This window comes from Desmodus rotundus, chromosome 9 (genome assembly GCF_022682495.2).
Source record: "Desmodus rotundus isolate HL8 chromosome 9, HLdesRot8A.1, whole genome shotgun sequence".
Taxonomy (NCBI): Eukaryota; Metazoa; Chordata; class Mammalia; order Chiroptera; family Phyllostomidae; genus Desmodus; species Desmodus rotundus.
The window spans coordinates 49,350,747-49,372,703 of NC_071395.1; the positions used below are offsets into that span (position 1 = coordinate 49,350,747).

At 54.0% G+C, this 21,957-nt stretch overlaps 3 protein-coding genes across 10 annotated transcripts; 1 reads left to right on the forward strand and 2 right to left on the reverse strand.

Moving 5' to 3' along the window:
* Window positions 1-42: 42 nt before the first annotated feature.
* On the reverse strand, window positions 43-13,474 carry BORCS8 (BLOC-1 related complex subunit 8). 4 transcript variants are annotated; one of them, XR_006655476.3, is made up of 7 exons: window positions 13,313-13,474; window positions 10,688-10,800; window positions 10,168-10,232; window positions 7,667-7,777; window positions 5,970-6,043; window positions 4,970-5,636; window positions 44-4,364 (listed from the first exon to the last, which is right to left on the reverse strand). XR_006655476.3 is itself a non-coding variant. In XM_045195594.3 (6 exons), exons 1-5 carry the CDS (start codon window positions 13,347-13,349, stop codon window positions 6,010-6,012), a joined length of 360 nt encoding a protein of 119 aa, XP_045051529.1. In that variant the 5' UTR covers window positions 13,350-13,474; the 3' UTR covers window positions 43-4,364; window positions 5,970-6,009. The 4 variants fall into 4 exon arrangements, 2 of the variants coding, with proteins under 2 accessions (XP_045051529.1, XP_053786596.1); XR_006655475.3 differs by having other exon boundaries at window positions 46-4,364; window positions 4,970-5,640; XM_045195594.3 differs by lacking the exon at window positions 4,970-5,636 and having other exon boundaries at window positions 43-4,364.
* Window positions 13,412-18,623, forward strand: RFXANK (regulatory factor X associated ankyrin containing protein). Of its 3 annotated transcripts, XM_024560938.4 has the most exons (10): window positions 13,412-13,550; window positions 14,228-14,364; window positions 14,860-15,054; window positions 15,734-15,814; window positions 15,951-16,016; window positions 16,269-16,369; window positions 16,522-16,647; window positions 17,020-17,086; window positions 17,339-17,419; window positions 18,391-18,623. In XM_024560938.4, the coding sequence occupies exons 3-10, from the start codon at window positions 14,868-14,870 to the stop codon at window positions 18,459-18,461; spliced, it is 780 nt and encodes a 259-aa protein (XP_024416706.2). In that variant the 5' UTR covers window positions 13,412-13,550; window positions 14,228-14,364; window positions 14,860-14,867; the 3' UTR covers window positions 18,462-18,623. The 3 variants fall into 3 exon arrangements, with proteins under 3 accessions (XP_024416706.2, XP_045051527.2, XP_053786592.1); XM_045195592.3 differs by lacking the exon at window positions 14,228-14,364 and having other exon boundaries at window positions 13,421-13,550; XM_053930617.2 differs by lacking the exon at window positions 13,412-13,550 and having other exon boundaries at window positions 13,596-14,364.
* NR2C2AP (nuclear receptor 2C2 associated protein) lies at window positions 18,597-20,115 on the reverse strand. 3 transcript variants are annotated; one of them, XM_053930620.2, is made up of 6 exons: window positions 20,016-20,115; window positions 19,731-19,857; window positions 19,503-19,593; window positions 19,179-19,284; window positions 19,030-19,098; window positions 18,597-18,793 (listed from the first exon to the last, which is right to left on the reverse strand). In XM_053930620.2, the coding sequence occupies exons 2-6, from the start codon at window positions 19,766-19,768 to the stop codon at window positions 18,678-18,680; spliced, it is 420 nt and encodes a 139-aa protein (XP_053786595.1). In that variant the 5' UTR covers window positions 19,769-19,857; window positions 20,016-20,115; the 3' UTR covers window positions 18,597-18,677. The 3 variants fall into 3 exon arrangements, with proteins under 3 accessions (XP_053786595.1, XP_053786593.1, XP_053786594.1); XM_053930618.2 differs by having other exon boundaries at window positions 19,967-20,104; XM_053930619.2 differs by having other exon boundaries at window positions 19,731-20,092.
* Window positions 20,116-21,957: the final 1,842 nt, after the last annotated feature.

Consider the following 21,957-nt stretch of genomic DNA (forward strand, 5'->3'; position numbering starts at 1 on the left):
CATCCGTGTGACCTCGTCCATCTGCAGATGGGTGACAGACCCATGACTGCTGGGCACCGTCCTCCACTTCAAAGGGCAGCCAATGGGGGGCTTCTAGGACTGGGCCCCAGCCCAGGCCTCTAAATCCACATCTTCCCTGGGATCCCAGCACTACCCAGCCAGGTCCAGAGGAGTGTCAGAGGTGAGTGAATCAATGTGAAAAGAATTACAGGATGAAGATAATGTTGGACTCAGTGACCCTGGAGAAGCCCCCAGTCTGGGGGAGGCAGAACAGCTGCCACACACTCCTCCAGCCCCTTGGAGTCAGGACTGGGCCAGAGATGTCAGGAAGGGCTTCCCAGAAAAGGGGACAATTTGTACTGTGCCTTGAAGGCTGAGTAGGAGATTGCCACTGGATGAAGGGTTTTCCAAGGGGGAACAGCCTTTGCAAAGGTGCAAAGGAAGAGTGCAGAGTGTTCTTTGGTGGGAGAGATGAGGAAGATGAAGCCGGAGCAGGAGTGGATGTGGCTGGGAGCCCAGGGAGAGGCTGGGAGATGGAGAGGAGGTGGTCATTTTGGGACAGATGAAGGTGGGATGCAGGTGGGTTACATGGCTGCCTGGTGTCCACCTTCTGAGAAGACAGCAGGAGATGGCTGTACCCCTGTAGTCAGGGGTGAGTATGTGGAGATATCAGGTGTGGGGGACACTAAGGCAGGGAACAGGCTTGCGCTTCTTCCCATGGCTCAGTTTACCCATCTGTGAAATGGGCAATTGGGACTCCTAAGCTGGGCACAGATTTCTCCTTGGACGTAGATCCAGGGTTCATGCTGTGCCATAAGGTGGGGACCAGGGATTCTGCCTCCCCCACCCCTGCCACCACTGCACCTGTGTCCAATACCAGATACTCAGGTTTCCCAAGGACACACTGGGGCCCAGGCCAGTCTAGGGGGCTTCTGCTTTGACTCCAAGGTTCAGAACAAGGCTTGGGGAGTGTGGAAGTGGCTGGGGAGCCCCAGGCCCCCGGAGGGCCACTCTGTTTACCTGCGGCAGCCTGCTGTCTCTGATGCAACAGGCAGGCTCTGGTTACATAAGAGCAGCAGCTGGAGCAGCTCTGGGAGCAGCAGCGGCATGGTGGGAAGGGTGGGACCTACCTCTTGCCCCCTCCCATTACTGGGGCTCCCTCCTTTGTTCCTGCACCCCCATCCCATCTTCTATCATTCACAACCTGTTTCCTATAATGGCCCCTACTTTCCCCCTTGCCTCTGTTCCTATCCTGTACTCTCCTCCTGTGCTCTCCCCACCACTGGCTGTGCCACTCTTTGTGGACCCCTGTCCCCCACTGGCAGTCAGGATTCTCAACCTCAGTCTTCTCAGATGAGGAGACGCCTTAGTTACTGGAGTAAGATGTTGGAGGGTGGAGGGGAGGGTTGTGAGGAGAAATGGGTGAAGAGGGTCAGGGGGAGGGATCTGAAGATGGGGGGGGGGACAAGGATGGGAGGGTGTTGTTGTGAAGCTACCTCTCCTAAGTCCCCTTCTTCTAGATCCTCTCCCATAATGTCAAGCAGGGGAAGGTTTTGAAAGACTCTCCATGGCAAGGATAGTGTGGTCCAGCAGGTAGGGCCTTCAGCTAAAGGACCATGGGTCTCCATCCCAGCTCCAATGCCCACTTTTAAGGTCCACCTTTAATGTTCCCTTCTCCAAAAGCCTTCTCTTCCTCTCTCACTTGGGGTTCTTCCATCCCAGTCCACTGCTGACCCATGGTTTGGGGATGTCTGTATGCAGCTGTTTCCCCCAGCCTGAGGGTTCCTTGGGGGCAGGCCCAGAGTGCAGCAGCACCAAAGGGGCCTCTCCATGGGTTTCTTGCAGAACTGGAGAGCCTTGGAGAGGGCATGAGTGGTGGAGGGGCGCTGGGACCAAGTTTGGGGCATGCAGAGGCCTCACTGGGGGATATGGCAGAGCTAGGAAGGGGCGTGCCAAGGGCAGGACCCTCAAAGCAGAAATAAAACAATGACTTGGGTTAGGGGATAAGGACAAAAAGCCAAACTCAAGTCTGAGTCCCGCCTTGGCCACTGTGGCCCAAGCTGGGGCGTTGCTGCCCTCCCGGGCCTCCTTTTACCCTATCCACAGATCTGAAGGAGACTTGGGTGGGGCAAGAGTGGGAGTGGGTGAAGCCACGCTTCACCAGGGCTGGGATCCCTTCGAGATCACCCTCACACTCATGGGTGCTAGACTCCTGCCCCGAGGCACGGGGAGCTCACTGCTTCTTTCCCAGCTGCCCTCCTTATCTTTGGGGCTCTGTTGGGAGCAAGTCCTACTGAGCAGGAATGTCTTATCCTCTGAGGAGGGAGACCTCCGGCGCGTCTACAACGCGTGGGGGACAGATGCAAGATCTTGATGAGTAGTCCAGTCTCAAGGAGACTTAGTTGGCTCTCTGAAAAATGGAATCGAGAACATATGAGGAGAAAAAGGCCTAAGGGTCACAATGTGTCCACCGCAATCAGCCAGGACTTAGCACCGTGACCCTTTGGGGAAGCTAAGCGCCAAGCCAAGCCTTTGCCTCTTGCGCCCTCTGGCGACCGGCTAGGAGGGGGCGTTTACGAGTGTGAAGGGCGAGATGGTCGTGCGAATTACCAGGCTTTCCCCCACCCACTTCCCCTGCGGGCCTTTGGACTCGGTTTGGGAGATCTGACGGGCCAGAGTCCTGCACAGAACTCCTTGAGAGGACAGTTAGTCTCTGGCTGAGGTTGCGTCCAGGAGCTATGAGTGGTGTGGCGCCCTCGAAAGGTCTGGGCACCCCATAGCTGCCCCCTACTACCCCACAACACCCTTGGGATATGTGCAGTTATCTCACTTAGCCGCCTTTCTGTCCCACAGGTCTTAGCCCTGGGGCCAGGGCTGGCCTGGCTTACTCACCAGGGCATCCCCTGGGCAGGCAGGGCCTGGCACACAGAGGACAGTCAATATTTCCTGGATAAATGATTGCATGGTGGACAGGTGGAAGGAGAGACAATGTGAGGTACTGTCAGAGTAGGTGAGGAGGGTAACTGTAGGGGCCACACAGCAGTCCGGGCCTCAATGGGATGGACCTCAAACTGAGCTGGGGCACTGGGGAGACAGAATAGCAGCACAGGGCCCCTAGTACACCCTAGGAGGGGAGGAGAGAGGACTGACTCCCATTTCCTGGCAGTGGGAAGCGGCCCTTCCTTGACATGTCCTGTGTCCTTGACCCCTCTCCTAGGCCCTCAGGGTCCTCCACAGCCCTGATACCCCACCAGAACCCTCTGTCTCTCCCCTAGGTTTTCCCTGGCCTTTGCCACCCTTCTCTCCCAGCCACGCACAGTGCCAAGGGAAGTATGGGGGGATCCTCCCAGAGCAGTGGGCCTGGGGCCCCAAACCACTCCATTCTGATCTTCCTGACACATTTTGCAGGACACTGTGTTGGCACACAGCTGGCCTTGGGGGTGTACAGATCATGGGTCATGACTTCCCAGGCCTCGAATTCAAAAGGAGCAGTGTGGACTCTTCGGTAGTCAGCAGACACAGACTCAAAGCAATTTTGGCAAATACAGTAATTTAGGAATTAGTGTCAGGTACAGCTGGATCCAGGGTCCCATGGTAGCTTCTCCATATGGCCTAAGCCCAGGATGGGTGTGTCTGCTTGAGGCAGAATGCAGGCCAGGCAGGCACATACATGAATGTCCACCTCAGCCTGCAGAGAAGGTCCAGTCCAGCCTTCCCTGTCCACATGGAGAAAGGGAGGACTGGAGAGGACCAGTTCTAGGCCCCATGTCACACAGCATGTCAGAGGCAGACTGGGACCAAACCAGGAAGGGGGCTGCTTCCTCTAGCTATGTGACCTTGTACAAGTCACACCGCCTCTCGGAGCCTCTCTTTTCCCATCTGTATTTGAGGGCGACACCTGCCTTATAGGGCTGTTTAAAGATGAAAGAAGACTGTGGCAAAGTCGCAAGCACAGCGTGGTCAATGGGGATTAACACAGTGGCAGTTACTGGTCTGAGGGGACGTGGCCAATGTGGGGTAGGAGTCCAAGGACAACAATACCTCATCTCAGGAGACTACGGGCAGGAGTGGGAGGACTGTGCTGGCCACACTCGCTCAGTCTTTGGTCCCTGATAGGTCTCACAAGGTTGTGTCCAAGGGTCCAACTCTGGTCAGGAGGTGTGAGAGGCCCCCAGGGCTTCAGGGTGACCCCAATGAGGTGATACCTGAGGCAGGGGCCTGACAGGGGCAGGAGAAGAGGAGAAGCCCTGGAACACTGGAGGTCTAGGTGTGACTCTGCACCTTCAGTCATGAGTGGTGACCATGACTTGCCCATCTGACCTTCAGTTTCCTCTTCCGTAAAACTCAGAGCTGTATGTAGGACCCTGGGAGAGGCAAGTGAAGAAAGAAGCTGGGGGAGGCCGAGACGTGACCCCCTGAAAGTCACCAATGACCCCAGGGGGAGCAGCTTGGTGGGGGGTAGTGGGAATGGAGGCTCTGAGAGGGGAAGTTGGATGGCAGTTCTGGGGAAGAGCAGAGCAGGGTCTGCAGGGACACAGGTGGGAGCAGGAGCACGGAGCATTGTGCCCAGCAGAGGTACAGCAGCAGAGGGACAGCAGACTACTGAGGGTGTGGGGAGTGCAGCAGGGCAGTACCCTTGAGGTCGAGGGGTGGGAGGGACCAAGACTCAGGGGATGGGACCAGGAGACATCTCAGCAGCCCCTCCCAGATATCCACCAAGCGATCCCACAGGACCGCTGTGGGATCGCTGGCCACCCTCAGGCCAAGCTAGGCCTGGCACTTGGCTGGTGCTCTGACTGCACATGTGTGAACGCTGCTCCCTCTTGGCTCTGAGGGCTGCTGTTCTAGGGGCCACAGGGTCCCTGTCCCTGCGTCCACAACCCTCAGAGAGGGCCCCCACAGTACAGAGCCCCATCACAGCAAATGGGCAGAGGCTTGAGAGCTCACAAGCCGGGGGCTCAGTAAGTACCTCGGGTACCTCTGATTGGCCAGGCTCTGTCCTTCATGGGCACAAATTAACAATATACCAGGCCTGTCTTCGGGCCACACTCTCCTCACATGGTCAACCACGCCTCCCAGTACTGATGCCCTCCTGCAGTTCTCTATCATCCGGTTCTGAGCCTGGCCATACGGCTGGCTTTGGCCAACGCAACATCTGCAAATGTGAAGCAAGTAGAGCCTGCAAGAGCCCATGTGCACTGGGGCTGCCCTCTTGGTGCCCAGCCACCAGAACCCAGGCTGGCCTGCTGGAGTGGCTACATGGAGGTTGAGAACTGGACCCCTGCAGCCAATGGCACCAGTCAAGGGTCACATGTGAGAGGCCACCTCTGACTATTGGCCCCAAGGAGCTCTGACTGTGCCACACGAATGGCCCCCAGCTGAGCCCAGCCCAAATCACAGAATCATGAGCAATTAGATTGGTGCTGTAAGCCACTAAATTTTGGGCTACTTTGTCACGCAGCAGCTGACTGCTACACTACACATCACCGTATGCAGCAGCGCCCTCTCTTCCATCTGAGTCATTTCCACTGAAGAGAAAAGCAGAGACCAGAGAGGGGAGGAACTTGCTCAGGGTCACAGCAGGTCAGCAGTGCAGCAAGGAGTTCAGAGCTGGGTGGTAACCGCCGTGCCGGGCTCTGCCTGAGAGAAGGTGTGTAAGTAAAGCCAGCAGCTGGCATATGTCAGGACAGGGAAATGTGGGATGCCCTCTCTGCCCTGGAGGAGTCCTTGAGATTGGGATAAGGACTATGGCCTGAATAAGGGGAGATGGCAGAGAGCACGAGGGAGATGGGCTGACAATCACCCTGAGCGGCAGAGGGCACAAGGTTCCCCCCACCCTGCATCCTCCACTGACCAAACCATCCTACAAGCCTGAGTGATTAGATGGCAGGTCTCTTCTTGGACAACTAAAGCGTGAGTTAGTTCAGAGCGTGGAGGACAGAAAGGCCCCTGCTTTATTCAGCACTGACCTGGTTGGAGGGGCCAAAGCCCTCAGAGTCTCTTCTGGGATCAGGCTGAGGAGGGCGGGGGCAACTCCTCGGGGCTGAAATAAAACACGGGCAATATCCATGAGGCCAAAGTCAGAGGCCATCAGGCCTGCTTGACTAGGCTGGAGTGTGTGTTCAGGTCACCCTCCCAAGACCCCTGGCCTGAGCCTACGGGGCATCCTCTGTAAGAATGGGACCAGCCACCAGCTTCAGAGGTCCCAGCTGGGGCTCATGCATGTCTGTGCACTTCAGGCCCACAGGGCCGGCAGAGAGGTGCTAGCCTTGCGCCTCCAGGCTTTCAGAAGCACGTGGCATTTTCCCAACAGCAGGCACAAGCAGGGCATTTGAAAGCACTTGGGAAGCCATGAGTTCAAAGTAAAAGCTATTGCCTTTTTGAGGTGCTACCATAAGTAGGGCACTGTGCGAGGCACTTTGCGGAGTCAACTCTAGTGATGCTGTCACCAAACTCGCGGCAGAGCAGCCAAAGCCAGCGGTTATTCAATGCAAACGAACCCAGATAGGCCCTTGAGCGCTACCCTCAGAGGGGAAACTGTTGCACATCCATTTTTACAAATTTTCAAGGCTTTTTTAAAAAAAGATTTTATTTATTTTTAGAGAGGGGGAAAGGAGGAAGAAAGAGAGGGAGAGAAACATCCATATGCAAGAGAAACATGGATCAGTCTTGCAACGCCCCCAACCAGGACCTGGCCCACAACTCAAGCACATGCCCTGACGGAGAATGGAACCTGTGACCTTTTGATTTGCGGGACAATGCCCAACCCACTGAGCCACACCAGTAAGGGCAAGGCTTTTGGTTTTGATAATTCTCCTGTCTTAGTTCTCATACAGAACAACACAGAGGTTGTCTTCTTTCTAAATCCCTGGTGAGGGACAGGCAGGCCAGACTCCCAAACTGCAGGCGCCAGACACATCCCAAGGTAGAGTTACGGCTTACAGAGTGTATGTGCATGTTCAAACGCATATTTATTAAGTTACAATGAAAACGAAAACAAAAAGCACTCTTTCCCCCAAAACTCTCTCCCCAGTGTGCAAGGACTGTAAGTGCTTTCACTTTTAGACCATCTGGTCTTCAGCTCAAAGCCTCCTCTAGCTCTGGGAGCCCCCCCTGCTGCCCGCCTCCTTGACCCCATCTCCCCCTGCTCACCCACTGTAGCCACACCTGTCCCCTAGATGTTCCTCCAACACACCTAGCTCCCCAGCCCCAGGACCTCTGTCCTCACCACTGTCCCACTTGGAATATCATCCCGAGTCTTTCCATCAGCAAGTCTTTCAGGCTTCTGCTCGCAGCCCCTCTGACTCAGAGAGGCCCCATATTCCCCTTTTTCTTTTGCGCATGTCTGAAATGCCCTGGGTCTGCTCCATGTGTATCTGGTTGCTGTGTGTCTCCCTGTGAGACTGCAAACATGCCTATCCCGGTCACCTCTCTGTCCCCAGCACCCAGCCCAGGACCAGTCATACAGCAGAGCTCAGGATCTGGATACTGAGTGACTGACCCCTCTTGTTGCAGGCACCAAAGGACAAGAGGAAGCCACCAAACACCACGAGATGAGGAAAGGGAGCTGTCCAAGGAGCAATAAGCAGCAGATCCTGGCTGAGTGGCGAAGGAGCTTACAGAGAGGAGGCCGACAGCAGCAGGGGCTTGTGGTCCCGGAAGCTACCTGTGGCCCTGGGTGGCGGCATTCATGTGGTCCCGGATGTTGATGGCCTGTTTCAGGAGACCCTCCACACTGCGGAAGTAGACGCTGCTGTCGACAAGGTTCTTCACGGCACTATAATGGGAGGGCATACCCAGTAGGCACTGCCCTGCCTCACTCACGAAGTGGAGCTCAGCAGGTGCCTGGGGGATTCCGTGGGCTTCCCTGAGGGTTCATCATGAACTCAAAGTTTAGATTTTCCTGTCAAGCCTAGAGGACATTATGTGACACAGCACTCAGTGACAATCCCCGCTGCAAGGCCATCTAATGTTCTGAAGGAGCTATAAGCATGTAAAGATGCCTCGAAAATACAGTGCTTTCCTCTTAGATAATCTATTCCTGCCTCTGAAGGAAACTTACCAACTCGACGGAACAGCTCTGGAGGTGAGTTAGACAGAAGCAGGATAACTCATCACCATTAGGGGGCACTGCTGCAAAGCTGCGCTCAGCCCCGGGTTGGCCCACACTGTTCAATGTCTAGTGAAAATGTCCCTTTTGATGGCACTACAGGCAAACATTTACCAAGCTACGTGGGGGCCTTGCTAATGCCAGAAAGTCACCCATGCAACACCATCTGCAGTAAAAGTGTCATTTTAAAGTCCTTCTCTTAAAGAAAAAAAATCATTTCTGTTTATTATCAGGGAGGGATCTGCTTGAAAATGGCCATGAGATCAAGGGGAGGGGCGTTTGCTGTCACCCACTTTTGTTAGCTTGTTCATCTTAGGCCACCACGTGCAGTCAGCTTTTCTAGCATTCGGTTGCCCAACTTGATTAAAAAACTCACTAACATAAGCTCACTGCTGAATAGTTTACCCCAATTTAACATCTTTCAATTTTACACGAACTGTTAATACTGCATAAAGCATTTCAAACAACTAAAAGCCAAGGGCTCTTTCAGGTCCATAAAGGAAATATATTCTTTTAGCATTAGAGAAATTCACATCTCATTGAAGAGAAGCACCCACAGCTCAGGGCACACTGGCCTCCTGCCTCGTCCAACATGGTCCGGTGGAACTTTCTGGAACTTGAGAGACACTTTCTCTATCCACTGAAAGAGTTGCTCAGCACTTGAAATGTGGCCAGAGAGACTGAGCAGCTGAGTCTTCCATTTTATTTCATTTTAATGCATTAAAATTTAAATGTGCAGCCCTGGTGGCCCCGGCTCCTGAGTTGGATGGTGCAGCTAGAGGGACCAGGAGAAAGTAGAGACTTTGACACACTCTTCCTTTAGCATGGACCTTGCTGACGAGGTCCCAGCTGCCCCAGAGCTGTTCGGCAGCCCTGAGAGAGAACATTTTAATTTCTTTTCTACTCTTCCTTGAGCTGAGGAGAGTGCTTGCAATCACCATCCTCAGGAAGATGCCATCCCTCCGAATCATCTCCTGTCCCATAGAGGGGCTGAGACTGTTGATGGCAGAACACTCAGCTCAGTGGCCCTGGCAGCAGGACTTCCTGTCAAGGAACCTTCACCCACACGACAGAAACAGGCAAGCAAACCCCACGGTGCCACAGATGAGAATTGCAGGGAGTGTCTAGCCTCCACCAAATGACCCATAGGTCATGCCAGGGGCAAACGGCACCTCTAAATAAAGTGGCCAAACTCCCCAGGCAAATGGAACAGGCCAGGGCATTGAATACCGTTGAGGGAACCAACAAAAGCACAGAAGACAAGGCCGGCAAAGCTGCCCGAGGCAAAGAAACACCAGCTACTGCTTTCCACCCTCAGGCATCTTTCCCCGTGAGACAAAAAACCAATCTGAAGATTTACAGAAAATTAAACAAAAAAAAACAAATGCTACACCCACAGCAGTATTATTCACAATGGCTAAAATGTGGAGGCAACACAAATGCCCACTGACAAATAAATGGATAAACAAAATGTGGAATTTTGCCCAGCCTTAAAAAGGAAGAAAATTCCAACACGTACTACAACATGGATGAACCTTGACATTGCGCTTAATGAAAGACAGACACAAAAAGACAAATACTGTGTGATTCCATTCACGTGAGGCCCTAGAGTAGTCAAATTATAGAAACAGGAAATAGAATGGCGAGTGCCAGGGGCTAGGGGAGCAGGGATGAGGAGTTAGTGTTTCATGGAGACAGAGTCTCATTAGGCAAGATGAAAAGTTCTGGAGATGGATGGTGTTGGTAGCTGTACAACAATGCAAATGTACTTAATGCCACTGAACTGTGCACTTAAAAGTGGTTAAGATGATAAATTTTATGTTTTTCAATCCTGATTACACCCTCCCATGACAGATGGGGAGGGGCTCAGCGCTGGGAAGACGCTTGCCCAAGGCACACAGAGGTTGAGCAAACAGTGAGAAGTGCAGAGCTAGGGTGGAACCTGCTGTGTGGCCAAGTGAGTTGAGACCCACTCAAGTGGGCTTGGCAGGACAGGGCTCACCAGGGAGCTGGCTGAGATGCCTCTGAATGCCCAGGAGGTGACCCTAGGTGCTCACCTGCAGGCGTACTCCACTGTGTAGATGGCTCCCTGGCTCTGCTCCTCCCAACGCTGCATGTCGGCCTGTGGGAAGTGGGGGACTGTTAGGGGGAGAGGCTGCCACCTATATCCTCCCAGCTCTCTAGGGCTGAGCACCTGATCACCATGGCTGCAGAGACTGGCCCCCTCCAGCCCCCTCCCCTCCCTTACGAGTCCAGGCTTTCTGTGAACAGCTGGCTACAATGTCTTGGGGCCTTTGCATCGACTGTTCCCTCTGCCTGACATGCCCTTCCTGCAGTCTTTGCACAGCTGCCTCCTTCTTGTCATACAGGTCACAACTAATGTAGGCCTGCTGCCCCTTCTTCCAAATCTGCCCCAGATCTGTCCACCCATGGTCCCAACCCACCCAGTGACCACATGCCTCCTTGCTGGTGGCCCAGCCTGGACTGTTACCCCAATAGCCCCTGCTCTACCAGCAGGCCCTATATCACGAAGTGCAGACCCTGTGGGGGTTGGTGGCAGGGGTGCATGCGGCTCACCTTATGCTGGGCCAGTTCTGGCAGAGAGCGGCGCACGTGCTCCTGCAGCCGGTACAGGGCCACGGATGGCTCATTGGCCAAGACGTAGACGCTCTCAGTGAACTTGTCTGTAACTGGGTCCAGGATTGACAGTCAGGGCATGGAAGGCGGCAGAATAATGGAAGGGGGTGCACAGACACAAAGAGACAAAGCATAAGACTCCTGATTGCTCCATCTGCAGGTCCAGCCAGAGCGGTGTGGAGTGCCTGGTGCTCCCCCACCCCCAGCAGCTGGGTCACCCGTGGCCCAGGTGATAGGCTGAATAAGGTCACAGAAGGCCTCACTCATGGTATTGTCAATGCGTCCAGTGAACTTGTGATTTTTCCCCTCCCCAGCCCACTGGTGGTGGACACTGCTGCTGCCCACTCGTATCCCCTCGCATTCCTTTTACCCCAGTGAATAAATCGGAGATTTATCCTCAAAGGATCTACTGGTTATTGGGTCTGAAAGTGCCTGGAAGTTTCCATCTCTGGGTAGCCCTCAGCCATGACTGACCATTGAGGGGTGTGCAAGTCCCTGTCCCTTCCTCTGTTGGAACAATTGAGAGGAGTGACTCATCTCCCTAAACTCCCTTGCCAAAGCAGGCTGAGGCCTCGCTCAGAAGGATTTTACCTGAGGTTGCTCCTTGCTTAGCCTCCTCCCCAGCCCTGTCCTGTTTCCCTTGCTCCCCCGTGGGGCTCTCCTGGTAAGTGAATTACACCCAAATCCTCATCCCAGGGTCTGCATTCCTAGCCAGCTGGTCATCCATGCTATCCGTCCATAGGCAGGTCCTTCTGGTTCTACCACAAAACAAAGCCCAGCTTCACCCATTCTTAGCACTGCACTGACTCTGCTGGCTCAGGTACGGCTGCCTCCCACCTGGATGCCAGACTCAGCCCCTCCTGCTCTTCTTGCTTCCCCCGCCGCCAGCGGTCCCATCTCCATACCACAGATGGAGTGAACTATGAACACGTCAGATATGTCCCTCTCTTGCTTGGAACTCCCATGGCTCCCGTCAGCCAGAGAATAAAATCTGCCTTCCTCACCATGGCCCCCTAAGGTCCTATGTTCTGCCTGCTGTGGACCTCCATGTCCTCTTCGTCTTCCATCCACGCACAATGGCCTCCTCGATGTTACTCAGACCCCCCCCAGCACTGTCCACAAGAACTTTCCCCAGTGACTGAATGGTTCTATAATCCACACTGTCCAATGTGGTAGTCACTGGCCACAGGGGGCTACTGGCCACTTGAAATGCCGCTAATGTGACTCCAAAACTAAATTTTAAACTTTATCTAATGTTAATTAAATACCCATAAATACTGTGACCAGTAGCTGCTACATTAAAAGCACAGCTCTGAACACTTTGCCACCACAGGGCCTTTGAATCTGTTATTCCTGCCACTGACACACCATTTTCCTCTCTGGCTTGTCTTCATTCCTCCTGTCTCAGCTGAAATGTCACCTGCTGGGCAAAGCCTCCCCTGGTCACCAAGCTTAATCAGATGTCCCTCATTCTCAACAACAACCTTGTTCATTTCTCTTATATGTGAATTCTATTCTTCACTAGGTTATGTGTTTACAGGAAAAATTAAAGCTTGGATTTATGAGGGTAGGGGTTTCTCTAGGCCTCAGTTTTTTCATTTGTAAAAATGCAATGAAAACAGTCCTCCCCCTCGAGGTTTGCTACAGAGATGGAACCTATTATACTGCCCAGGGCAGTGAGGTTGGCAAACAGAGAATGCTGTGTGTCTGGGAGACAAGGGAGGTTGTGCTTGAGTATATCCAGTGTGAATACAGCTCACCGGGCCAGCCTACCCGCTCCAACCTGTATAGATTATAGCCCTGGCTGGTGCGGCTCAGTGGATTGAGCCTGCAAACCAAAAGCTCACAGGTTCGATTCCCAGGGCACATGCCTGGGTTGCCGGCCAGGTTCCCCAGCAGGGGGAGTGTGAGAGGCAACCAAGCAATGGATTTCTCACTCCCTCTCTTTCTCCCTTCTTTCCCCTCTCTCTGGAAAAGTAAATACAATCTAACAAACTGTGTCGATTATAGAACCTTTTACCCTCTTAGGCCTCCTCGTTTCAAAAATGCGTGTGTAATAGCTCAGTGTTGTTACAAACGAGGTGGAATTAAATGTACTTGTACCTTCTAACTAATTAACTAGAAATAACATGTGCAATTAAATAACAAAAAAACTTCATAATTTAAAAAGTTTGTGGCATTTTGTAATTTGTAACTATGTGCTTTATAAATATTTGATTAGTCAATGTAAACATACACAAATGCATAAATCTATACGGCAACAATACGCACAGTGATTGCCATATCCCAAGCTTTCTTCCAATGCCGTACAAATATCAGGTCATTGAGTTCTCACAAACCTATGAGGGGAGGGAGGGAGACTATACTCCCCATTTTACAGATGACAAAAGTGAGGCACGAGGACTTTCTGAAGGTTCCAAAACTAGTCAGCGGCCACCAGAATTCGAAGGCAGTTCAATCTTTGCCCCTTACGCTCCCTCCCTCCTTTTGTCCCTTCCCTCCCTCTATCAGGTTGCCCCTCCGCTAGTTCCCGGGTCCTCTGTCTAGCCCTAGCCCTCGCATTACCTTTCTTCCCCTTGAGCTGCATCTCGGGTTCCTCCATAGCGACGGCCTCCTGTGAAACCTGAGAACCGGAACCGGAAGTCTGGAGGTGGTGACAGCTGCCTAAATGTTCCCCTGCGAAACAGGATTTCGCCCAGCCACAATTCCAGTACCAACTAGCCTTTCCTCCCTGTTCCTCGGTCTCTACCTAGACAGGAGAGGGGCCGTGAGTGAGAAACTGGAGAAGGGGGCACATAGGAAGGTAGGTAGGTAGGTAGGTGAGGAGGGAGCAAGGACCCCCTGAAGCTACACCGAAGCGGGGAGGGGCCAGGGCGTCCTTCCTTTCTGAACCCCCCTTTTCCAGGGGAGGATGAATTGGGAGAATGCTCCACACACCAATCACTTTGGGCCGTATAAATAGCCTCTTTGTACCCCACTGCTGCCATCAAATCCCTGCATATGCTCATGAGCCCCCAGGACCTCAGAAGGAACATTGCTCGGGACTTGGACAACAATGGTGCTGCCCCTTTAAGTTCCGGACGCCCCGCCTGCTTCCTAACCCCCGCCTTCCGACGGGAGAGAGGGGCTGTCCCATCAGCCCGGTACTGGAGTCGATTGGCTCCCAAACAACTGGGGGCGGAGCTGGGGGGGTGATGGAATACAGCCATGGTGAGATCCTCAGAGCCCTCTGAGGCCCCGCCCACTTCCCCCGACCTGCTGGCCCCCCGACCGGAACGTCGCGGTGTAGAACGCGCAGGCGCTATTGCATTGCTCGGCCCCCAGCGGAAAGCACGCCCCTCCCCCAATTTTTAAAGGGCCAGAAGCAGCTTCCATTGCTCCTGCCCTTCCGTACTGGGGGGGGCGGAGTGCGCAGGCGCAGTGGGGAAGCCCTGGGGTGGGGGTAGTGGTCGCGTATCAAGTTCCTCACTGTCCCGGCAGAAACATCAGGGCGCTCAGGGTTCAGGCTCCAGCTTGCTCCCCAGTTCCTCAGTTGGAGGAGAAAAGTTTGTGAATTAGGCCTCCAAGTTTTGGGAGACCCGGGCTTGCGGCGTGGGGTGACAGAAAGCTCTTTGGAGGTGAGTGGACCTCCTGGGTCGCCTTGGGAGGGGCGGGTGGTATGGGACCAATTACATCTTTGTTGAACCCTCAGTCATTATGGGGACCACTCTCCAAAAAATAACTACAGCAAACGTTTATTAAGCTCTGCTGGTGTTTCAGGCCCCCTGCCCAGCTATGTACAGACATGACTTCTTTTAGACCTCATTTCCCCATTTTATTAACGAGGAAACAGGTTCAGAGTAGTTAAGACATGTACCCAAGTTCTTACAGCCTGTAAGTGCAAGGATTCCATCCCAGATAGTGACCCCAGAACCAAGGCTTTTAAGCACTGCCTGTTGTGTGTGTCCTGGTGGTGGGGAGGAGTGGGCCTGCAAAGCAACTGGACTCTGATTTAATTTCCTGGCGGAGTTGAGTTTACCCACTCTCACTGTGCAAGGCTGATTATGCAGTTGGTGCCCACTTAACAAGAGTTTTGATAATTATTGTCATCCCTCCCCTTTTGTTGCTTCCAGCTTCCCCCATGGAGTGCTCCCAGCCTGCAGAGGACCTCAACCTAACTCAGCAGCCCCCCACCCTAGAATTTGGGGACCCTGAAGACCCCAGCGATGAGGCCACAGATGGCTCAGACACAGTGGTGCTCAGTCTCTTTCCCTGCACCCCAGAGCCTGGGAACCCTGAACCAGATGCTGGAGCCTCATCACCTCAGGGTAGGTACTTGCCCTGGGCTCCAGCCTCTGAGATGCAAAGACTGTAGAATGTCAGGCCCCGGACGCGGGCCTCTGTCTTTATGTCCCAGCACCTAGGACATACATGTTTCCCAGCTCCATCCAGTGAAGGGTTGCTTATTTGGTTTTATTGTGGTAAAATCCACATAACATAAAATTTACCATTTTGACCATAATTGGATACAGTTCTGTGGCAGTAAGTACATTCACAGTAGTATGTAATCCCAACCTCTGTTTATACTTCTAGGACATTCCCATCACCCGAAAAGGAAACTTCACCTGGGCTACTCCTCAGGAACCTGAGGCATGACTTCCACACAAGCAGCAGGACCCCAAAGCTGCCAGTATCTCAGGAGACCTGATGGCCTTGCCCCATAACTTATTTAACATCTTTGGTGGACAGGCAGGGCCCAGGCACCTACTCAGGGTACTCTGAGAGTTGCATTTTTCTGAGGAGCAAGTCTCCAAATTCTTTAGGTTTTCAGATGACTTGTTGATGTGTATGGGGACATCCCCAGATTGGGCAGTGGGTCCTGCAGCTTCCAGCTTCTCAGGGCTCAGCTCCAGTTGCATCAGTGGAGAGTGATGGGAAAGTCGCACTGTGTCTTTGGTAGCATGGTCTGTCTTGGAGACCCAGAACCCTTCCTCTCTCTCCCACCAGGCAGCTCCCTGAAGCACTCCACGACCCTCACCAATCGGCAGCGGGGGAATGAGATCTCAGCTCTGCCGGCCACCCTAGACTGTAAGTGGCCCCCGTCTCCAACAGGGTGTGGGGTAGCAGGGTGGCCAGGCCGAGAAAAGCATCTTGGGACAGGAAGTAAACTAAGGCACAGAGCAGGGATGGTACAGGTGAGAACACTGCCTCTCTCTGGCCCCAGCCCTGTCCATCCACCAGCTCGCAGCCCAGGGAGAGCTAAGCCAGCTGAAGGAGCATCTGAGGAAAGGTATGTGTCTACATCCATGCACTGGTCAGTCCTTGTCTGACCTCATGTGCTGGTATGTGTGCATGTGGGTGCTGTCGTGACCTGTGAGTGTGCATATGTGCCTTTGTCTTTACGTGTGTACAAGTGCAGCCACTTGTGTATATGCACGTGTCCCCCCCATCTGACCCTAGCTTGCCCACTTGATCCCCACTCCCATAGCTTTGGGGATAGTGGGCAGGGGCGCAGCCCAGTGGTACCAACCCTTCCTGCCAGGCGACAACCTCATCAACAAGCCGGACGAGCGTGGCTTCACCCCCCTCATCTGGGCCTCTGCCTTTGGAGAAATCGAGACCGTCCGCTTCTTGCTTGAGTGGGTGCGTCCCTGTCCAGCTGGGGGCTTCCAGGGACTTGAGGGTGGGCCAAGTCTCAGCTGCCATGGGGACCTCAGGATGCCAGGGGATTCTCCTCTTCCCATCACCACTCCCTCTATGCCTCCTGCTGTCACTGCCACCTCTGCTTCCCCCAGGGTGCTGACCCCCACATCCTGGCCAAGGAACGGGAGAGTGCCCTGTCACTGGCCAGCACAGGTGGCTACACAGACATTGTGGGCCTGCTGCTCGAGCGTGATGTGGACATCAACATCTATGACTGGGTGAGGCACCCGCTGCTGGCCCTGGGCTCCTGCAGGGTACCAGGCCTGCTCCCGGTGCTAAGAACACAAGACAGGCTCATTCCCAAGCTTCATAGTGTTCCTAGTTTCTTTAGAGGGTGGTGAGGAAACAATACATAAACAAGTCAGCTGAGGTTAACTGTGATGGCAGGCGCATAGGCAGCCACAAGAACAGAGGCAGCCTGCACAACCGAGGTAGGTCAGAGAGGGCTACCTGGAAGAGGAAGATCTAAGCTGAGTCCCAAAGGAGGAGCTAGATGGGCCAGGTGACAAACAGAAGGAACCACATTAAATTGGAGCGTGCTGGATGATATGAGAATCCAGTAGAGTGCTGATTGCTCCTGCCCCTGACAGAATGGAGGGACGCCACTGCTGTATGCCGTGCGTGGGAACCATGTGAAGTGTGTGGAGGCCTTGCTGGGTGAGTGGGATTAGAGGCTGGCCCTGGGGGCCCAGAGCCCTAGCTGGTACTGCAGGAATCCTGAGGGGTCTGGCCTTGGGGACCTTGGAGGTGGAGGTTCTGTTGGCCACATTCTCAGAATTCACTCTTGTCCAAGGCCACATGGGCAACTGGTAGACCTGGGCTGCATTACTGGTGGTCACTGGATCTCCAGAGTCTGTGCCCCATTCTGGGCTTCCAGTCCCCCGTTGCAGAAGCTGCTCTGCTTTGTAGCTCGAGGAGCTGATCTCACCACTGAGGCTGACTCCGGCTACACCCCTATGGACCTCGCCGTGGCTCTGGGATACCGGAAAGGTCAGCCTGAGACACATGGCAGTGATAGCTCGCTGTAGGTGGGGTAACCACACAGGGTACACAGGGCATCTCTCTTGGATGTCAGATGCTGGCAACAAGAGTCCCTGTTAGCAAACATCGAGTGTCCCTGTGAACCTGGCCTGGGTATGTGCTAGGCCTGGTTCTCAGAGGACAACCCATGAGCTGGGCATGGAGGCCAATGTGCGTCAGTGACTGGGGTCATGATGGGGGATACTCAGGCATTGTGAGGCCCAAAGGAGGCCCTGGCCCCACCTCAGGATGGATGGTAATCAGGGAGGGCTTCCTGAGGACTCAAGGGAAGGATGGTCCAGGCTGGAGGAACAGCACATGCAGAGGCCTGGCAGGGTGAGGACACCCAGAAGAAGGGGGCCTGGCCACAGTACACAGGGCCTTGAGGCCACCCTCTCCGAGGCAGGAGGTTGGTGTAAACAGAGATCCCAGTTTGATTCCCCCCTTTACTCCCTTCTCTTCACCACCCATGAAACAGGATGATAGTAACAGAACGAACCCCCTGGGATTATGGGGGGAATTGACGTCTTGGGAAGTATCCCCTCCTTGCTTCAAGGAGTCCTCCTCCATTTGGGACATAAATCCTCAGAGCCCCTCTTGTCCTTCTGTGAATATTGCAACTCACCAATAACTCTGAAATGCCTCCACATACACATTTTTATAAACTATAAACTATAGGGGAAATTGAGGTTCCTGGAATAGGGGCCTCCATCTTCCCAGCGTGTCCTGGGAGGGGTATGGATTTCCCCATGTACGAAGTGGGTCTTCCATCCATGTCCCAGTGCAGGAGGCCTCCGGGGGGGGGGGGGGGGGGCGCAGTTCTCAGGGCAGGACCCCCCCCCCCCCCCAGCTCAACCCATGAAGGGAAGGTGCAGGTAGGTCCGGTGCCTCTGTAGCCCCAATTCCATTCATGGCCCTCCTTTTCCCTGTCCTGTTTCCAGTGCAACAGGTGATTGAGAACCACATCCTCAAGCTCTTCCAAAGTAACCTGGTGCCCGATGACCCCGAGTGAAGACCGTCACCTGCCCCCCAGGGACTCAGACACTCAGGGAACAAGATGGTCAACCCAGAGTTGGGGGAACCCAGAACTGGCTTCAAAGGCAGCTCCTGGACAGATGATGGTGGGAGAGGGTCCTTGCCAGGAGAAATCAATAAACCTGTGCAGAACTTGAAAGATTTTGCTGTGCTTCCATGAGGGTTTCCTGGAGGAGGCGGCTGCCCCATGGCCTCATATCTTCTCCCCCAGCACTCGCAGGTGGTAGATGACCACACGGCCAAAAAAGTCAGTGGCGTCCTGAAACGTTACCTTTAGCTGGTCCACCTCAGCAGCTGGCACAGGGAAGGTGTGAGCACAGCAGTCAAGGGAAACAGGTGGTTTGTGGTGAGACTGCCAAGCCCCACCCAGTCCCACCTCAGACTCCAGGCTGTGGGCCCCTCTGAGGCGCACAGAGCAGGTTACCATCAGCCCACTTCAGAGATGAAGTAATGTAGGCCTAGAGGCCACTTGCTCAAGGTTATAAGCAGGGCCTGCAGCTTTCAAAGGCATAGACCACCCCCACTCCAGAGGCCAGGACAGGATATCTGGATTGAGTTGTTGTCCTCAGGGTAGAAGTCCACAATCTTACTGAGAGCCTCACTGCCCTGAGAACCTGCAGCAGGGAAAGAAGCAGACTGTGAAGCCGAGTTGCCCCCTCCACCCTCCTTTCCCCGCTACCAGGGCTTTCCGTACCTTCCAGGCAGCCCCGGCGACTGGAGAAGCCCCCCTGGAACTGGATCTGCAGCTGGGAGACACGGATGCGCTGGGGAAACTCTAGTATCACCCACTGCGAGGGGCCCTGGAAGTGGACAGAGAAACAGCCCCCAGTCACTCTAGGCTGAAGGCAATAATACTATGCATTCTTTCAAATAGTTGATTGGTAGTGGGAGGATTCAGTACATGGTCCCTCCTGACCAACCCGACCGAGCCCAACTGTGGTGCTCTGTAGTTCTCAAGGCACCCTGGACCCTGAATCTGATTCACAGGACGGGTAGAGGGCCCAGGGAGGTTCCTCACCTGGTCCGAGTTCCAGCACGTCTCCTCGTTCTGGTCGAACAGGTGCTTCTTTCCAAACTGCCGCGTGTTGCGATTCAGCACCGAACTCACCCTGGAGGCACCAGAATCACCGCGAGGAGAGGGACTAAACCCAGCACCGGCTCCACAAACCCCAAGCTCTGTCCACAGACAGCTCAAACCCCAAGACGAGGAGAGTACTTCTGAACGCCCCCACCTGGGGGCCCTCACCTGCTCACTGTGTCTGCACAAACCAAAGAGTGGGTCATTTCAGCTCCTCAAGACCTCACGGCTCAGAGGTGCGCTCCAACGCAGCCAGAACAGCGAGAACTTGTCCTCTGAGTTTGAACGTCCTCACCTGGAACAACGGACAGGAACCGTCACTGCCCCACCCACTCCAGTCTTAAATGTCCCCTTGACCAATCCCTTGCCGGAAAATTAGGGGTTTCGGGGAAACTGCCAATGACCCGAGGCCAGGTGTCCTGTGCGTTTAGGGTGGTCGTTCCGGCTCCGAACCTCAGTTTCTCCGGGAAGGGAGAACCAAAACGTAGACCCGGAACCGCACCGACACTGCGCAGAAGCAGCGAGACTCTGGCCGCGTCGTTCCTCGGGCGACGTTTGCGTTTGTCCCGCCCCTCAGTGCCCGCCTCTTAAAGGGCCCTAGACCAGAATTTGAGTTAAGGCTCGTAGCTAAAAGCAATTATTTGTGGCCCTGGTCGGGTTTGCTCCATTGGTTGGAGTGTCTTCCCCTACGTCAGCAGGTTGAGGGTTCAACGCTGACTGGTGTGGCTCAGTGGATTTGAGCGCTGGCCTGCGAACCGAGAGACCACGATTCAATTCCAGCTTAGGGTACATGCCTAGGTTGCAGGTCAGGTCTCCAGTTGGAGATGTGAGAGAGGCAACCGATTGATGTTTCGCTGTTTCTCTCCCTCTCTATTTCCCTCCCTCCCCGTCTCTCTAAAAATAAATTTAAAAAAGATTCCCGAAAAAGGGTGCACACGGGAGGGGACTGATGGATGTTTATAAGGAGTCTTCATCAGTGTCCTATGGCCCAACCTTCAAACGTGTCTTTCCAGTAAATGCTGCCTGAGATGGACTTTTCGGAGGAAGGGGCATGTGAAGTGGGTTTTGAAGGATGAACAGGAGTTTGCCAAACCAGGTTACAGAAAGCCTCAGATAACAGGCTAAAGATCTGGTTCACTGATTCAATCTAAACAAGTCCTGCCACTCTCTACTGCACAGCCCTGTGTTGGATGGTGCTGGGGACTGCGAGAGGCCTCAGTTCCATCCCCACACTTGATGAGCCCCCAATCTGGGTAATGCAGAGCTATACACACCCGCTTCCAACCCCATGGGGCCAGGGCAGAGCCAGGGGAAGAGATAGTGCCTGGGTAGCTGGCATAGGAGGGCTTCCTGGGAGAGGAGATATTGTGGCTGCACCAGGGTGAGAAAAATCTGGGGCTTTGTGGGGTCCAGGAAGGGAAAACAGCATAACCAAAAGCCTGGTTGGGTGAAAGACCATGAATTTGAATAAAATATGTGGAGCCAGATCCTCCTGAGCCTGGAGCAGTCACAGAAAATGTTTGAGAAAGGGCAGGACATCATCCGATCTGCATGAATGGAGGGTTCTGAGACAGATCAGCCACTGCCAGGAGGCTGTGGTTCCTGGCTTCCGCTGAATGGTCTGGGACCCAGCCCCTTTCTTCCAGGGCTGAGGAAATGGTCCTCCTGGCATCCTACTAGCGTTTGCTCTAGGAGGCGGTGCTGGCTGGGAAACTGGGACACTAGCGGAAAAACTGCCCCATCAGCCCCTGCCTACCAGGACTGCCTTCATTCAGTCATGACCTGGTACCATCCAGACCTGGCTGTGCTGGTCTCAGAATCAGGGTTGGACATGGCAGAAAACACTTCCAACCCCCCAGAGGAAGTTAGGAAGAGCATGGACCCTGGAGGCCCCAGATACAGTTCAAATCCTGGCTGGGCCACTCACTAACTACCTGTGTGATCATGGACAACCATATGAGCATCTGAGCGTTTTTTTAAATCTGTGAACTGGAGGGAATTCTATTTCTAGAACTGCTAGAGAATTTAGTGGGCTCTTTAGGATGACACATGACAACAGTGCTGACCTTTGTTGAGAGCTCACCCTGTATTTAACTTGAAGCCACATTTTGTCTCCATCCACTGGCTTATTAAAACTGTTGTGCTGGTCTGTGTTACATACATTTTACAGCTGACTGTACAGCTGCTTGGGCCAAGGTCCCCCAGGGAGGATATGCTTATCCCAGGGCACTCCACACCACTCCTGGTCCTGGCATGGAGCCGCCTTGCCCACTGGGATGAAGCCAGCTCATATCCTTTTCCCACCTCCTCACCCCACTGGCGCCTGAGCATGAAAGAGCCTCCTGTTTCTCCAAGGAATTACCAGCTGTAAGCTCCCATCGGGGCAGCCAAAAGT

Excerpts from the sequence above, each read along its gene's own strand:
- BORCS8 (XM_045195594.3), bottom strand. The coding sequence starts at position 13,349 with ATGGAGGAACCCGAGATGCAGCTCAAGGGGAAGAAAG. Across the intron at positions 10,233-10,687 it reads CAGAACTGGCCCAGCATAAG|GCCGACATGCAGCGTTGGGA; the intron begins GTGAGCCGCATG and ends CACTTCCCACAG. Across the intron at positions 6,044-7,666 it reads GCCGCCACCCAGGGCCACAG|CCCCGAGGAGTTGCCCCCGC; the intron begins GTAGCTTCCGGG and ends GTTTTATTTCAG.
- RFXANK (XM_024560938.4), top strand. The coding sequence starts at position 14,868 with ATGGAGTGCTCCCAGCCTGCAGAGGACCTCAACCTAACTCAGCAGCCC. Across the intron at positions 16,017-16,268 it reads GAAGGAGCATCTGAGGAAAG|GCGACAACCTCATCAACAAG; the intron begins GTATGTGTCTAC and ends CCTTCCTGCCAG. Across the intron at positions 17,087-17,338 it reads GTGTGTGGAGGCCTTGCTGG|CTCGAGGAGCTGATCTCACC; the intron begins GTGAGTGGGATT and ends TCTGCTTTGTAG.
- NR2C2AP (XM_053930620.2), bottom strand. The coding sequence starts at position 19,768 with ATGACCCACTCTTTGGTTTGTGCAGACACAGTGAGCAG. Across the intron at positions 19,285-19,502 it reads CGTGCTGGAACTCGGACCAG|GGCCCCTCGCAGTGGGTGAT; the intron begins GTGAGGAACCTC and ends GTCCACTTCCAG. Across the intron at positions 19,099-19,178 it reads TCGCCGGGGCTGCCTGGAAG|GTTCTCAGGGCAGTGAGGCT; the intron begins GTACGGAAAGCC and ends TCCCTGCTGCAG.